The following is a 17,576-nucleotide window of genomic DNA, read 5'->3' as shown; positions in this document are numbered from 1 at the left end:
ATATCCCCCACACTATTACACCAGCAGCCTGAGTCAGTTTTACAAGGCAGATTGGATTCATGCTTCCATGCTGTTTATGCCTCATTCTGAACCTACCATCCAAATGTTGCTGCAGAAATCAAGAAACTCAGACCAGGTGATGTTTTTCTAACATCTAATTTAAGTGACTCTCTGTGATCATTTCCTGTTTCCTTTCCATCTGCTTCAAGGTCAGCATATGTTCAGAGATGCTCTTCTGCAGACCTAAAATATTCTGGGCGTTCTCATTTGACCTTTGACATCAACAAGGCATTGATGGCTGGATATTTTCTCTGTTTTTGGATGATTCTCTATAAACTCTAGAGACGGTTGTGTGGGATAATCCCAGTAGGTCAACAGTTTCTGAAATGCTCAGACTATTCCGTCTGGCACCAACAACCATGCTTGTCTACATAAATGTACAGGGAGTGCAGAATTATTAGGCAAGTTGTATTTTTGAGGAATAATTTTATTATTGAACAACAACCATGTTCTCAATGAACCCAAAAAACTCATTAATATCAAAGCTGAATGTTTTTGGAAGTAGTTTTTAGTTTGTTTTTAGTTTTAGCTATTTTAGGGGGATATCTGTGTGTGCAGGTGACTATTACTGTGCATAATTATTAGGCAACTTAACAAAAAACAAATATATACCCATTTCAATTATTTATTTTTACCAGTGAAACCAATATAACATCTCCACATTCACAAATATACATTTCTGACATTCAGAAACAAAACAAAAACAAATCAGCGACCAATATAGCCACCTTTCTTTGCAAGGACACTCAAAAGCCTGCCATCCATGGATTCTGTCAGTGTTTTGATCTGTTCACCATCAACATTGCGTGCAGCAGCAACCACAGCCTCCCAGACACTGTTCAGAGAGGTGTACTGTTTTCCCTCCTTGTAAATCTCACATTTGATGATGGACCACAGGTTCTCAATGGGGTTCAGATCAGGTGAACAAGGAGGCCATGTCATTAGTTTTTCTTCTTTTATACCCTTTCTTGCCGGCCACGCTGTGGAGTACTTGGACGCGTGTGATGGAGCATTGTCCTGCATGAAAATCATGTTTTTCTTGAAGGATGCAGACTTCTTCCTGTACCACTGCTTGAAGAAGGTGTTTTCCGGAAACTGGCAGTAGGACTGGGAGTCCTACTGAAAAGGCCCCACAAGCTCATCTTTGATGATACCAGCCCAAACCAGTACTCCACCTCCACCTTGCTGGCGTCTGAGTCGGACTGGAGCTCTCTGCCCTTTACCAATCCAGCCACGGGCCCATCCATCTGGCCCATCAAGACTCACTCTCATTTCATCAGTCCATAAAACCTTAGAAAAATCAGTCTTGAGATATTTCTTGGCCCAGTCTTGACGTTTCAGCTTGTGTGTCTTGTTCAGTGGTGGTCGTCTTTCAGCCTTTCTTACCTTGGCCATGTCTCTGAGTATTGCACACCTTGTGCTTTTGGGCACTCCAGTGATGTTGCAGCTCTGAAATATGGCCAAACTGGTGGCAAGTGGCATCTTGGCAGCTGCACGCTTGACTTTTCTCAGTTCATGGGCAGTTATTTTGCGCCTTGGTTTCGCGCTTCTTGCGACCCTGTTGACTATTTTGAATGAAACGCTTGATTGTTCGATGATCACGCTTCAGAAGCTTTGCAATTTTGAGACTGCTGCATCCCTCTGCAAGATATCTCACTATTTTTGACTTTTCTGAGCCTGTCAAGTCCTTCTTTTGACCCATTTTGCCGAAGGAAAGGACGTTGCCTAATAATTATGCACACCTGATATAGGGTGTTGATGTCATTAGACCACACCCCTTCTCATTACAGAGATGCACATCACCTAATATGCTTAATTGGTAGTAGGCTTTCGAGCCTATACAGCTTGGAGTAAGACAACATGCATGAAGAGGATGATGTGGACAAAATACTCATTTGCCTAATAATTCTGCACTCCCTGTATTGAGTTGCTGCCATGTGATCGGCTAATTACATTGCACAAATGAGCAAGGGAAGAGGAGTACCTAACAAAGTCGAAAAAACAGTAACTTAAAGATTTTTTTTATGTATACTGACATGTTTGGTATTTACAGTCAGAGGTAAAGTTAATGCATTTTAAATGTAAAGCCGTTGGAAAATGACATTTTGGTTTGTTTTGTCATTCTAGGTTTTTATTAGTCAAGCATTTTGCTGTTACTGTGAACAAATTTCACACTTTGGCTCCACAGTAAAAAAAAAAAAAAAAAAAAGGCACAAGCAGGACCTGAAACCAGTAATGTATTCTGGTTACCATCACATACAGATCTTCAGACCTTGAGCACAAACATGATGCCGTGTTAAATTAATGGAGCGCAGGAAAGAAATCATTTCTCTGATGTTCTCTTTTTTTCTTTATGAAAGTCCTGACACCAGGATGCAGAGAATCACAGAAAGATTCTGAGTTGGAATGGATTCTCCCTGCTGAAGAAGTCTCGTGACTGAAACAAAGAAAGACAGCCAGAGCCGGATCAGCACGCACTTCAGGTATCCAGGTATGCTGAGAGTGCAATAACACCAGAGAACCAACTTCCCCTTTGTCTGTCCTCAGCTACCAACTAGTACAACAGGTGCAAAAATCTATTAACTTTATCTGACTAGTGTCTAAAAGGTCAAAGGTCACCTTAATTAATGCTGTGTACCATTAGAGGTGAAAGGAAGGGCTGTGATAAGGGCTGTTTGGTTATCAGGTAATAAAATCTTTTATTAATAAAATAAAGACTATGTCAGTCAAGTTTTATTTGTTTTGAATCAATGGTCAGCCGCAGTGCAATTAAAAACAACCTACTTTCGGACAATAAGTGCCCAAATAACTTCCCGGGGGTGTTCACAGTGGCTGCCCAACATCCAGAGTTGTCAATAGAAGGACTTTAAAAGCAGCTTTGGAAACCAGCTCAGCTGAGCGGTGTGCTCATTTACCAGTTTAACTCATATTCATCTATCCCAAGCAGTGACCCCGGGAACGCGCTCCCCCACTTGTCAAAGGCGCACCTGTTCCAAAATAGACGGCACCCACCCTGCACCCATCCACCCGCACCCTCCCCCTTCTCTCTCTCCTGCTCTGCCCCCGGCATCTCCCCTCTGTCTCTCCCTGCCGAAGACCGTAGCGCAGTTTTCCAGCTCTCTCCTCACTAAAAGTCCGCACCGACTCCGGGACAGCTGATTGCAGGGAATATAATCCAAAAGGAATAAAGGCAGCAGAGGGAGAGGGTGGAGGAGGAGGAGTAGCAGTCCATTCGACATAAACCGTGACCGTTATCCAGGGAAGTGGGGTCTCCCCAAAACCTGAGGTGAGACTGTGTTTCTTAATATGTGTGTCGGTGTCTGTGCTGCAGTGGGGCGAGAGGTGCGTCAGCTTCTTTACTGCGCAGCTGGAGAGGAGCGAGCGCGTCCTTACATTTGGAAACCCCGAAAACAGAGCCGGGACGTTGTGACTATGCACTTTTCTGCCTCTGGCAACTGATCTTAAGTCGTGCATGCTGTGGCAGCTGCGGGATACTTTAAGGAGTACTTTGTACATAACTACCCCCACCACCTCCACCTCCTCCTGCGCCCCTGCCAGTCTCTGTTCCCGTGTTTTATGCGTTTTTCTGCAGGCTGTGCGCAGTGGCAGATCAGATTTACAGTCAGCTCATTAGTGATAAAACGACACAGGGTGCGGGACCTTCTTTCTGGAACCATTTGGGATCGCCGGGGAGGAGCGGCCGGCCCGGGTAGGACAGTGCAGTTTGTCATGTCTATATTAGGAAAGTGCCAGTGTCATTCTTTCGCTGTCTGGATTCTCCAGGGCCGTGCCATGCGCGACAGAGCAGACCCATCTCATTAACCTGAGGCGGAATTAATAGCAAGAGGTTTTTCACAGATGCTAAAATCTACTCTTTGCCTCAGTTTTAGTTTGGCTTATATTACATGACAAGACATTGACAGTAGAGCACAGAAATCAGTGTACTTAGAAAAAGAAGCATTAGACCAGGAGAACGTCATTATGTGATCATTAACAGTCTTTTCTTTCTTTTTCTTTTCTTTTCTTTTTTGACATCCTATTGTAAAAACTATATAATATGTATAATGAGGTGTTAAATGCCCCACTGTTGGCTTTGCTGAAGTGGTCTCTGGGATGTGACTCTTTCACAGAGGTTCCAGGAGCTTCTTTCCCCTCATAAGTCAACTTTGGGGCAGATTGTGATATATCCTACTGTGAAAGTCAGACAGCATCATTGACAAAGGTTTTATCTGAATAGTGAAAAGTCTAATGCTTAGAGTTTAATGTAATCCTGCTAACACACAGAGTCACTGCATTAGTCAGATCTCTTAGGGGCCCCATACAGACCTACTTTTAGACTAGGGCTTTCAGTTTTAGCCTTATGTAAGCCAGTGGAGTCTGCAAGTATGTTAGGTCTGTTTGAATCGGCATATTCTCACAGGAGTTGTGTGACTGAAGTGCTGGGCCGTGACACTGTATCTGTCAAGTTCTCTCCCCCTCCTACCTTTTATCTGTTCTCTGTGTCTTAGTGTTTGTCTTTGATGTTTGGCTGCCACATAGTGTTTGGTGGGACAATCACCTATTAATATCTGCAGTAATGGCAAGGACTGTTACAGAATATCCCCCGTGTTTCGGAGGATTACAGTCCGGTTGGCCTTTTGCCTGCGACAGCCACAGGATAGCAACAAACAGCCTAAGATCAAATTACAGAATTCATCATCATTTACAGGAGAAAAAGTCACAGTGTTTGAAGCAATTAAAATGTTTATTAAGAAACAAGCAACACTGATGTTAGTATTAATCATTGTAGAGCATGATTAGACTATAATGAATCGGTGTCACTTAAAAAGCATGCAAACTCAGTATAACTAATATAAATAATAAATAAGTCATGAACTTTGTGTGCTGTGGCAAAATAAGTGAGCTCTTCTTATTTATTTACTTATTAGACTTTTTTTTTTAATTAGAAGCTCAGAAATTGTAATGTTGAAAATAATAGTAACAACATACAGCACAGCACAGTTTTTGTACTAACCACTGTGAGAACTGTCCACACACAGAAATCCATCCATGTTCTTAACTGCGTATCTAGTTCAGCAGTACACCCTGGACAGGTCACCAGGCAAATACCAATGCTAACACAGAGACAATCATTCACACCTATGACACATTTAGAACCATTAATTACCCTAACACTTATGTCTTTGGACTGTGGGAGAAAGCCAGAGTACCCGGAGAGAAGCCATGAAAGCACAGAGAGAACATGAAAACTCCACGCCAAAAGTTCAAACTCAGAAACTTCTCACTGTGAGGCGGCAGTCAGAAAATCAAGTTGTCATTTTTAAATGAAACAGTGCAGAAAATGTACTGTCAGTAAATGGAAATACGATATTATTAAGTCTGTTAAGTTTGCAGTTTAATGTGAAAGAACCTCAAGCTTACTGCCTAACAGTAATTATGAAAAAGTGAGTGTAATACAAAAAGACTGCTTACACAGCCTACTGTGTCATAGACTGTATAAGCAGGTTATACCAGTCCAGGTCGCCAGTCCATCGCAGGACATGTCAAAGAACAAACTTTCAATCTCGCCATTCTGCACCTGCTTCATGTTGTAAAAAATAACGCTTTATATAACTTTTGACTATCCTGTATTTATGTTTGATCTGCAAATACTTTCAACGAATAAAATAAATACCAAAAAGAGGTTAGTTAGTCATTTTCAACTTTCAAAACAGCAAAAACTGCCTAAACATATTACAGTAGTGATTAAGCATTAAATAAGCAGTTATATAAATACTTAAACCCACAGATTAAAAGCACAGACTGAGGCGTGTGCTTCACTGTAATTAACACATTTCTCTGTTGTCTCCGTTTATGACACATCATTCCAAATGAAATCCCCTGAAATCATTCATGTACAGCAGACACATTAAACTCCTCAGATAGCTCTACTTTTTCATCCTCTCCTTCCTTTATCTTTATCTAAACTTTCATCGCCGCTCTCTGCGGTCTCTAATTCTTCTTCATTTCTTTCCTGTCTGCCCTCTCCTTTCCTCAGCCATGAGTCGCAGCATCGTGCGGCAGAGCAAGTTTCGTCACGTCTTCGGCCAGGCGGTAAAGGCTGAGCAGGGTTACGATGACATTCGTGTGTCCAAGGTGACATGGGACAGCTCCTTCTGCGCCGTCAATCCAAAGTTCTTGGCAGTCATCGTTGAATCCAGTGGAGGAGGAGCGTTTCTGGTCCTGCCCCTTTCTAAGGTCAGTAAAGGTCAGAGGGTTGGAGGGATTCAAATGTAACACTCAAATATCTGACATGTTTTTAGCTTTTTTGTGCTTGAATCAATTCTCAGTCGACCAGCGTTCCAATAAATCACAATAAAAATTAATAGCACCTCATTTGCTTCTCCGTGTGATGTAGAGTGTAAATGAAAGTGTGACTGTAATAAGCTCTGTTCTGGGAAAAAGGATTTCTAGGAACATTGACAGCATGGCTCTACATGTCTCATGCTGATCTGCAGGAGTATCTAAATGACTGACATTAAATCATGTACAGATATTCATGATCTACATTAGATGAACTCTGGCTGATCATCTGGCTCTTTCTTTCTATTTATATCGAGCTATTTATGGTCGTTGAGCTGCTGAGTGGTGTTTGTGTGCATGTTGCAAGCAGATATACTTTTATTACGTGTTTGTCTGTGTTTTAAAAGAGAAACAGCAGACTATTATTGCTCTATAAGAGGAAGAAAAGAAAAAGAAGTGCATATCTGGTGCTTTTCTGGATGTTGGTGTACGTGAATTGGCATTGTTAAGTGAAAGCACTGCTTAAATGAGTGTGGACACTGTTTTTGATGTGTGTAGTTTTGCCTAAAGTTTAAATACACAACTTTTACAGCAGGAAATCCAGCCATCCAATAAATAGTATCCTTAAAGAAGAACACTCAGAATTAGACCTTAAAAACAGCAGAAACAGCAAACTACAAACAGCTTATACACTTTGTTTTTGTTTCTCAGTATTGCTGAAGCACAGTGATCAGAGGTGGACTTTCATTCATGAGTATTAGTCTCAGTAAAAGACTGTCTGGTAGTATTTAGCTTTCGCAAGGAGCTGAAGTGTTGCTTGTATACGGCAATGTTTTTGGCAAATTCCTTTGTCCTGTGGTCCAGTAATTATTTTGAAATACACAGAAGAGTCAGTGTTTGTTCCTTTGAGACATGCAATTCATATGAAATCAGCTGCTTTTCTTAGACGTGATGCTAACAGTGCAATAGCCTGGTGGCTACACTGAATTAAAGCTGACACCAGAAATGTAGTTAACTTGTGTGAATATTTTACTGGGAGGGTAAAAGTGACCCAGTGATCCTGATATTGGTTAGTGAAATGTGTTTAATTCATTTTCAGGGCTAAGTTGGATAAATATATTTGGATTTGGGTTTTATTTCAGCGTGATGTAACATCCACCTTTGATTTACATCTAACGTGGTGAGAGTTCATGCTCGAGCTCAGCGCACTTCACACTGTTGTAATAAGGCTGCAGAAATTAAACTGAACTACACAGCCAATCACTGCCCAGAGTTACAAGAACAAGTTAACATTATCCAGTCTAGAAATTTGGGGGGGAAATTTGACTTCGTGTTTTAAGCTTACACAAAGGTTAGTATTTCAGCTCGACTACAAAAGGTTAAGCGACCGGTTTTTACATTTCCGAGATTTAAGAAGAAAACATAAACAGTATGTGGGTGTAATAAGGTCATACCCGCTGGGATTCTTCAGCATCTCAGAGGTGCTAATTAATTAAAAAGAGCAGCAGGACACAAAGCAATGCAGAGGTTTTTTTGAGGCACTGAGGAATGGACATGATTATTTACTGGAGTCACGGTGAACAGACGCGCTATTAATACACACCAATGTGCTCTCCATCCTCCTCTTCCCCCCACTGAGTCCCCAACAGGCCACATGAAAAACTCCCCTTTCAACGCCTCGTCACTCGGCTATAAATACACCACTCTTGGAGTGTGACTGAGTGTGTGTCAGGACGGAGTTATATCTAAGAGCTGATACACATGTTCACATGAAAGGAACCATGGGAACAGGGAACATGGGAACATTGGGTTGTCTTCAAACATCTGCTTTTGAGACAAGTTTCAAAAGGTTCTTGCTGCCACATCTGGTTCACTTAAGATCAGAAATACACCTTTGAGAAAAACATTTGATGGTATTAAATATGTTTTCTCAAACGGTTGCCCATTTCCAATCTATATTAGCTTAAAAGGAGCTCTCCAAATATATCCAACTAAATCTCAGTCATGTACAGTCATCTGAAGAATAAAGTACACCCTATTTCAATTCTATGAGTTTATGTATCAGGAAATAGACCTGAACAAAAATCACTTGGCCCATCACAGCTCTTGATCTCACATATAACATCTACTTATTCTTGAAAACTAAGAGTCTTCCACTGAGGAAGATGGTAAAAATCTGGAGAACAGCTATTAAAACGGACCTCATGGTTATACCCACTATGTCTGAGATCAAGAATTAACTTTTAAGCTAATTATTCCAGGACTGTTTCACATTGAGGGAAAATAGTTGTTTTAATTTTTTAACCTAGCTGTGCTGATGTCTGACTGGACTTAAGGCTGTTATTTTGACCTTTTTTAAAGAAATGAATGAATATTGATTATTAATGGTGACCCGTTATACAAACACAGTCCTAACTCAGTCCTCTGTGTTGCAGACAGGTCGTGTGGATAAGAACTACCCGCTGGTGATTGGTCACTCTGGACCCGTCCTGGATATCGATTGGTGCCCTCATGACGACAATATCCTGGCCAGTTGTTCGGAGGACTGCACTGCAATGGTAATCTGTGTGTGTGTGTGTGTGTGTGTGTGTGTGTGTGTGTGTGTGTGTGTGTGTGTGTGTGTGTGTGTGTGTGTGTGTGTGTGTGTGTGTGGGAGAGACAAGTTGCAGATGCATGTGGAGGAGTTTGTTATTCAGTGACTCAGATAGCAGTCATAGAGGTCTTCACAGCTTGAGTTTGTCACGTCTTCCTGCTTCTTAAATGAACAACAAGTTAAGAGAACCAGTCTACGCGTCAGTGCGTCTACCTGTCTGCATCTCCACCCACCTGCTCTGCGTCATCTCTATCTCTCCATCAGGCCACGCATGATATTTTGTAAGGCTGATCAAAGCATTCTGCCTGTGACCGGCTTCATTGCTGTAATGCATCTACAAACCTGTGGCGTCCACAATACGACAGCTTCCTCATGACCTGTTTCCCTGCTTGTTGTCAAGCATTTTCCTATCAGTATCCTATCATATCGGGCAAAAATCTCTCTTCAAACATGCAGGAAATAAGGAGACGTGAGCAAGAAATATGGAAAATAGTTAAAGTATCGGTATCTGCGATCATGTCCTGCTCCATCTGGTGCTGATCACCTCACATCAGCAGGAATGGGATTTTAATGTGTTAAAATCACGTCACCTTACTGATTATGTGGCTTATCTTTTCCATATTGTTTAGCAGCTGGGGCTTTGTAAACACACTTTGCATTCTCATCTTACATTATTGTTGTTGCTCAGTTTTGGATGGCAGACGAAAACCAGAAGAGTTTTAGAGGTGTTTGTGATACACTGCAGATGTCTCATGACTGAGTTCAGTCAGCAGGGGTCACTGTGAGGTCTTTATATTTCTGTGCCATGATACTTGCCTGTTATGAAAGCACTTGATGTGAAACTAAACAAGGTTATACATCCTTTAAACCCATTATAGCAGCTGTTTTTTTTTAACATTTTATAATCCATGACATTTTGTGTGTCCCAGCTAATTTTACTATTCAGCATTCCTGCACTGTTTCAAATTTCTTCTAAGACTGTGTTAAAATAAATAATACATATTTGTGGTCCTTGTTCTGGAGTTAATCTAGATATAAACAGGCTTCAGCTCTTCAGATAAGACTAGTTAATGTCTGGATAATTCCCTGGACCACAGTGTTTCCTGGCCGAGCTGCGGTCAGACAAAGTGTTAAACTGTTATTTCTGGGACAAAATCCACACTAGTAAAAGGCTGTAATTACTTACAGTATGTGAAGAGCTGTAAGCTGCTCTAAAAGCACGAGATGAGAACCGGGTTAAGTGTTCACAGTGTGATGAGCTGCTCCACTGACGCAAAAATGACACTCCAAAGATAATTTCTGGGTGATCTTGATTTGGACAGCAGATAGGAAATATTTCTGGCCTTGATATGGAAATCTGTTTGAGCTCACAAAAATTCCCTCAGGGCAACATCATCTGATGTCTTCTTTTATCCAATCCGCAATCAAACAAATATATTCAGGTTTAAGATACATAAATTAGAGGAAACCCTCATACTGCAGGTGTGAGACCAAGTCATTTTTTACTTACTTGATTTTCTAAATGGTGTATATTGACTGCATAAACAAACAAAGTACGGTGGTTAGCACTGTTGCCGCACAGCAAGAAGGGCTTTCCGGGGTCTTTCTGTGTGGAGTTTGCATGTTCTTCCCGTGTTTGCATGCGTTCCCTCCGGGTACTCCGGCTTCCTCCCACCATCCAAAGACATTCAGTTTGTGGGGATAGGTTAACTGATTAATCCAAATTGCCCATAGGTGTGAATGCTTGTCTGTCTCTGTGTGTTAGCCTTGTGACAGACTGGCAACCTGTCCATGGTGTACCCCGCCTCTCGCCCTATGACAGCTGGGATAGGCTCCAGCACCCCATGTTAACACACACCGATTGCTCCAAACTTCTGCTTTTTAGAGGCGTTCACACTTGCTGATCACCGAGTGCATTTGATAAGCACTGCCTGGATGCTACTTACCCTCCTAATTCCTATGGCTGAAGTAGTTTGAGGTAGAATAAAACATATAAACTATATATTTAGATAATATATATTGTACATTAGTTATACATGTGCCCTTTGTACTTTTTTCTGGATTGTATAATGACAACATGTCTCAGCATGTGTGCACCAGCACAGTTGTCACGGAGACCAAAAGTCACCCACTTGTTCATAGTGACATTGCAGGAATCTTTGCGCGATCGAGTGATTGAATCGTGGCTTCTCTTGTGGCAGCAGCTGCTCCGATGCTGTTTGAGTGCCGTGTGTTTGCCTTTGTGAGCTCTGTTTGTGTCCGGCGCTCAGACAGACGTGTGCAGCTGCTGTGAGCTGTGATGTCATTCCGTCAAGTTCACAGAGACTCGTCATTGTGTCATCTCACAGGCTCGTTTGAGTCGTGAGTATGGGTCTGTGTTTGTGCGCGACTTCTTGAACATATGTGCCTTAAACAGCTGTGTGTTGTAACTGTAAAGACCCTGTTCCAACAAACTGAATATGTACTGAGAATAATGTATTGTGTGTTCTAATGTCCATTGACACGAGCAGCTGCTTTTAAATAAAGCACGTTTTTGTGACTCAGTAGCCCAATAGTGAGAGTTTTAGCCACGTTTGGGCTTGATAAAATAATGCTTTATGTATTGATTATGGATATGTTTATGGTTTAAACAGCCACTACCTCAGTATTGTATTTAGATCAGCTCAGCAAGTGAGAGATCTTTGGCACTGGAACCTTTCTGAATGTTTCGTCCCGCTACTTTTGATCAGTTATGTTTGAGCAGGCTTTGGTTGAGTGCAACTAAATAGCCCATGTGAACAGACACGGGCCAACGCAATATCTACCAACAGATAAAGTCTGGCAGCAGTTCAGCTTTTTATAGATAATCTGAATTATCTTCTAACGAATAGCAGCAGGTAAAGCACAAACAGTTTCATTAAGGGAAACCCTTTCCGATTATCTGCACAGTCGTCAGTGTACTGGAGCTGCACACAGGTGTAAGCTTTAATAGATGGCTGTGAGGCAACATAAATATAACTCTGTAATAACAGTCAGTAGAGTTATGGTTCAATTAAAATGAGTGAGCTCCACAATAAATCTGTGGCAGTGAATTTAATACCAAAAATTCTGTCATGTGTAAGTGAAAAGAAGAGAAACAAAGCAGAAAGGCTCCGATATTACACGTAATGCCAGATGTTATTGATTCTCTATTGCAGGATAACTTTCTTTATTTTATTTTATTTTATTTTATTAGTGTTGTGATGCAGACATCTTCCTCCTGAGATGCAGACAGAAATGTATTTTATTCTGCTGATGTCAAATTTTGAATGACTTCTAATAATATTTTTGGACAACTCATCACATTGCTGTGTCTGTGTCGTCTCCAGGTGTGGCAAATTCCAGATCACGCTTTGACCCGCCCCCTGTCGGACCCGGTGGTGGTCTTGGAGGGACACTCCAAACGAGTCGGCATTGTCAGCTGGCACCCCACCGCACGCAACATACTACTCACTGCAGGCAGGACACAGAAACACACAAACCTCCAGTGTCCTCTTATGTTTTCATGACATCCTTCATATCTTTTTTTGGGCCCCCTATGTGACAGTAAATTAGAACAAAACCTGAATAGGATGTCTATCTGTGTTTCGACTCCATCACCCTCCAGGCAGTGACAACCTGATAATTATCTGGAACGTGGGGACAGGTGAACCCCTCATCTCCATGGACGACCATCCAGACCTCATCTACAGCGTCAGCTGGAACCGTAACGGCAGCTTGTTTTGCACCACCTGTAAGGATCGACGTCTGCGTGTCTGTGATCCCCGCAAGAGAGAAGTGGTGGCGGTGCGTGAGTAGAAATTACAGATGGCTCGTCTTGGCAAAAAGGCTTTCCCACCGCTTTGGAGGAATTTTGGCTCATTTGTTTTTGCATAATTGTTTTAATTCAACCACATTGGAGGGGCTGAATAGCCTGTTTAAGCTCATGTGAAAGCACAGCAAATTGTTGAGGTCCTGAGGCAGCAAAGCAGCCCCAGACCATCACACTACCACCACCGTGTTTGACTGTTGGTGTTAGTGTTCTTTTCATCAAAGGCTGTGTTAGTTTCATGTGAGACAAATATGCAAAAAACTAAGAAATCATGTAAAAAGTATACTGTTTCACAGTATAAACTAATATAATGCAGAAGCTGTCTCAAAATATATTATTGGTATATATTATTATAAATAATTAGCACAATTATTCTGGTGACTATATTTTTATTTTTCTTATTGTTCAAGAATATATTAGCTCCATATAATTACTTGACTTCAGGAAACAGTGAAACACAAACTTACAGGCACAGAGACAGAAAATAAGGATTAACTTGAAATCTTTAGCTCTTACATTGTTGTAGTTATGTTACTAATGTCTGTTTCTCTGCTGACCAACAGGAACGTCTGGCTCCACATGAGGGCATCAGGCCAATGAGAGCAATCTTCACCAGAGATGGAAACATCTTCACTACAGGATTCACCAGGATGAGTCAGAGAGAGCTCGGCCTCTGGGACCCGGTAACAAATGACTACATTTCACAGAGTGGCTGTAAAAATATGTTCACACACTATAATATGAATCTACACAGAAACCTGTCAGTTTTCCTCACAGCTTGTTATTGTCCACAGACAAATTTTGAGGAACCTATTGCACTTTTGGAGTTGGACACAAGTAATGGAGTATTGTTACCTTATTACGATCCAGATGCAAATATGGTCTACCTCTGTGGAAAGGTACAGACATATAACTGTGACTTATTTTTACACTTAATTGTAGATGTATTATCAGCCTTAATGCTAACACAGTCACACTTGTTTTTACACTTGTTCATGTGTGTGTGTTTAGGGGGACAGCAGTGTCCGGTACTTTGAAATCACAGAGGAACCACCGTATGTTCACTACCTCAACACCTTTAGCAGCAAGGAGCCCCAGAGAGGGATGGGCTTCATGCCCAAAAGAGGTGTTGATGTCAGCAAATGTGAGATTGCCAGGTAAGATGCTGATCTTGCAATGATTTCAACTTGAGTGCAACTTAACCGTGTAAGAAGGTGAATGAGCCAGCTGTGGTTCAGCTGGAGGTTGACTGGGTTGTATCCTTGGGCAAGATACTAGCCTAAAGTTACCCCTAATGCATCCACTGGAGTGTCAGTGTCATCATGAGGTCAACACACTTAGGTATATAAAAACAAAAACTAAATTCTTTTAGGAATTGTATTTAAAAGTGCCTTAAGTGCTCAGGTAGACTAGAAAATAACTGTATAAGTACCAGACCACTATAAAGTTTGCTATAAAAGTTTTAGCTTCTCCAGCGTCCCTACAGTTGCTGTTGTCTCTGCAAACTGCTTTGCAACCCACCTCCATCTCAGCTTCTCCTTTTTGTGCCTTTTTACTTTGTCTTTAGTATTTTGGTAATGCCTGCGCTCGTGTGCTCGCAGATTGAAATAGTAATCTTTGGTCCTGTCTGAAATCTAGTTTTTGAAAATCAATATCACAAGATGTCAAAGAATAAATAGTCACACGACTATATTTGGGCATATCTGCAGCAGCGATTCACAGCCCTTTTCATGTTTTAGTGATTCCACTGATTTAATGGACGTGTTGCCATTTTAGCCTTCAGATAAATGAAACAAATATGCAGTAGTTATTACATCAGTTATTATTGCAGACAATTTGGTCCATTAATTTTCTACTTAGCACAAGTGTTCATATTTGAAATTTCCATTTTGTTCACCTTAAAAGCTTCACCACTGAATGCTTTGTATTCTCTAAACACTGCTAAATGCTCATGAACCATAAACTCTCTGACATGGACATTTCTAAATATCAGAAATGATAGTTTATGTCTTTGCAGAAAGCTGCAAAAGTAGTCCTTTTTCCATATAGTTCTCATATACATCTCCATGTGTGATAAACAATTATGTGACTTACTGATTGCAGGTGAGATTGATTATTCAGTTCTTATAGACAGACATTTAAAAATACGTACAACGACAACTGTGATAACTTGTGGCCGTGTCCTCTTTTCTCATCTTATCAGGTTGTATAAGCTGCTTGACAAGAAATGTGAGCCCATCACAATGACAGTGCCCAGAAAAGTAAGCCTGACTCACCCTTCCATTATGGTCTTCATGCTCTGCTGTGTTTGACTTTGACAATGGTGCAAGATGAAGATATCAGTCTTATACTTTATCGAAATAGAAATCCTGGACTTGTCACACCACACTTTTATCTGGCTCCTTAAAACTCAAACATGAATCAACCTTTGTCGCTGCAGTTTCATTTGAATACAATTCAGCTGAATGGAAAACCATTAATGTTTACATCCTGCCACGAGCACCTTGTGAGGCTTCCTTCTGCACAGTGATTGGTTCTTAGCTGTAGTTTAGTGCAACGAAAGGCTTCTTCGACACACTGCTCCCAGTGTTTGTGGATTGTTTCTGATGCTATCCAGTGGAGGACAAATACACGTTTGATATTAGGGATGAACTTGCAGCTTTACTTTTTACTTCACACAAACGTCTCTGTTGTCCCCTTGATCTTCCCTGTTGCACAGTCGGACCTCTTTCAAGATGATCTGTACCCAGACACAGCAGGACCCGAGCCCGCCATGGAACCCGAGGAGTGGCTTGATGGCCGAGATGAAGATCCCATCCTGGTGTCCATGAGGCAGGGCTACGTGCCGCCGAAGAGCAGAGAGCTCAAAGTGGTGAAGAAGAACGTCCTGGACTCCAGACCCACCACCCGACGCAGCATGTCCACTTTGGACACCAACAGCCTGCCGGTAAGCCCACTTCCTGCACCTCCTGCACATGAACTACTTTTCAACATTAATTTAGCAGTATAAAATGACTCCTCTCTACTAATCTGCATTCACATTATAGGCTCCCAAAGCCTGGATGTATTTTTATACATCTTATGTATAACCATGTACAGCACAGTTGAATGATTTCTTAGTCCTGTAATCTGACTGGTGGTAAAAAAAGAAAGAAAGAAAGAAAGAAAGAAAGAAAGAAAGAAAAGAAAACAACAACAATAACAAAAAGTGACTCTGTTTTAACCCTTTTCTGTTTTCTTTTCTCTTGTAATTCCATCTGCCCACAACCTTTTTTGTTCAAAGCTTTCACCTGTTTTCATTGATTTCCTCTAGTCCTAGTCATCTTCCTTAACCTATTCTTCAAACATTTTCCTTAATTTCACCTTCTTATCACAGTCTTTTTTCCTTTCTGTTTCCCTTTTATCCTTCTGCACACTTGTCTCCCCTCTTCTCCTTTCCAGCCTCAGCTGCTTGAGAGGTTACTGGAAGAGATTCAGAATCTGAAGGCCACAGTGTTGTCTCAGGAGAAGAGAATCTGTGACCTGGAGAATAAGCTTTCCCAGTACACCAATGGCAGTGCCTGATGTGCATGTAAACATGGTCTGAAGAACTGGTCTGAATATTATTGACGAGGATTCACTCTTGTGAATGCTTATGAATGTGTACAAGTGACCATTTGACAGATTTGAGGAAATTGCATCTGTACCCCTTTCGATGGTTGATTCTATAAAATCTTTATCCCGGTTTTACCTTTCATTCTACTGCAGGATATTTTTTGGGATAGTCACAATTTTACAGCGAAAAGGACGGAGGTGAGGTTTGTGTGAAGGCACTGTAAGTTTGAGAGTGTAAGTTGGGTTAAAGGGATAAAAAAAAAGGTTTCTATTAGAGAAAAAAAAATGTAGAAAACAGGTTTAAAAAAAATGCAAGCGCAAGACTTTTATAATTTGCTTCTATAAAAAATACAGGCCCGCTTCAAACCTGCCCACACATCCTCCCACTGCATGTGGAGTCACGCTTATAGCTTTGGAGGGTCTCGAAGTTAAGAAGAAACATTAACAGAGACATTTCCCCTCAAATCAGGATCTGGATTGATTAATACAGTCGTCACATAGAGTGAATTAAGATCATTCCTCAGCTGGCTTAAGCTGCCTGTTCTGATTCAGCTGCAGAAATTAAAACAACCTTTCTTAAGCTCAGGAAAAAAGTTAAAAACATGAAAAGCACAAATAAACATTACTTTAGAAGATCCTTTTTTGAAGCTTGAATTCACATTCATTCTTTTATTTGTGTTTGCTGTGCTACGCACATGCTAAGACCATCACATGCCGTATTACAGAGCTAGTTCATGTCAAATGACAGAACTCATAGTATTTATGGGGATTTGTTTCCTGTTTCCTACACAAAACACGTGCTGACCTGTGATCGTTGTGCACTCATGTCGAGGGCCTCGTGACCTCACCAAAACTAAATCAGTTTAGAAAGTTAATGCAGGAGACCCTCGAAGCGGCGTGAGAGTGTGCACGGGCTGGCTTGGAATCGGGATGCTGCAGTGGACATGCTCGCACCATCACTAAACACTCACAAAAAGCCACACAAACAAACAAGGACACATTTCAGCATTTCAACCCCCTGTGTCGCAGATGACCAGTTTATTTAAATAATGCTCAGAAAAATTTTCAATATGTAAATAGTGATAAAAGGAAACAGGAGAAGAAAATGTAGCAAAATGTGAAAAGAGAAACGTTTTGTTGTGTAAAGGTTATACATTAGACACATTATGACAACAATAAAAAGTGTTTGTTTTTTTTACTGCTTGACTTGTTCATTTC

At 41.1% G+C, this 17,576-nt stretch overlaps 1 protein-coding gene across 3 annotated transcripts; it reads left to right on the top strand.

The window, feature by feature from the left end:
* The first annotated feature begins 3,109 nt into the window (after positions 1-3,109).
* coro6 (coronin 6) lies at positions 3,110-17,553 on the top strand. 3 transcript variants are annotated; one of them, XM_040031938.1, is made up of 11 exons: positions 3,110-3,346; positions 6,098-6,297; positions 8,778-8,900; positions 12,283-12,412; positions 12,561-12,739; positions 13,328-13,447; positions 13,559-13,663; positions 13,776-13,921; positions 14,968-15,025; positions 15,484-15,711; positions 16,206-17,553. In XM_040031938.1, the coding sequence occupies exons 2-11, from the start codon at positions 6,100-6,102 to the stop codon at positions 16,326-16,328; spliced, it is 1,410 nt and encodes a 469-aa protein (XP_039887872.1). In that variant the 5' UTR covers positions 3,110-3,346; positions 6,098-6,099; the 3' UTR covers positions 16,329-17,553. The 3 variants fall into 3 exon arrangements, with proteins under 3 accessions (XP_039887872.1, XP_039887870.1, XP_039887869.1); XM_040031936.1 differs by lacking the exons at positions 3,110-3,346; positions 16,206-17,553 and adding exons at positions 3,395-3,769; positions 16,048-16,199; XM_040031935.1 differs by lacking the exon at positions 3,110-3,346 and adding an exon at positions 3,398-3,769.
* The last annotated feature ends 23 nt before the right edge of the window (positions 17,554-17,576 follow it).

Source organism: Simochromis diagramma, unplaced genomic scaffold, assembly GCF_900408965.1.
Source record: "Simochromis diagramma unplaced genomic scaffold, fSimDia1.1 OVJJ01000216.1, whole genome shotgun sequence".
NCBI classification, from domain to species: Eukaryota; Metazoa; Chordata; class Actinopteri; order Cichliformes; family Cichlidae; genus Simochromis; species Simochromis diagramma.
The sequence above is the reverse complement of the archived record's forward strand: the minus strand, read 5'-3'. Positions and strand labels throughout refer to the sequence as shown.

What these genes read in the sequence shown, in the direction of transcription:
- coro6 (XM_040031935.1), top strand. Translation starts at nt 3,637, where the DNA reads ATGCGTTTTTCTGCAGGCTGTGCGCAGTGGCAGATCAGATTTACAGTC. An exon ending in GGGAGGAGCGGCCGGCCCGG is followed by an intron (nt 3,770 to 6,097) that starts GTAGGACAGTGC and finishes TCCTTTCCTCAG; the next exon opens with CCATGAGTCGCAGCATCGTG. An exon ending in AGCTCGGCCTCTGGGACCCG is followed by an intron (nt 13,448 to 13,558) that starts GTAACAAATGAC and finishes TATTGTCCACAG; the next exon opens with ACAAATTTTGAGGAACCTAT.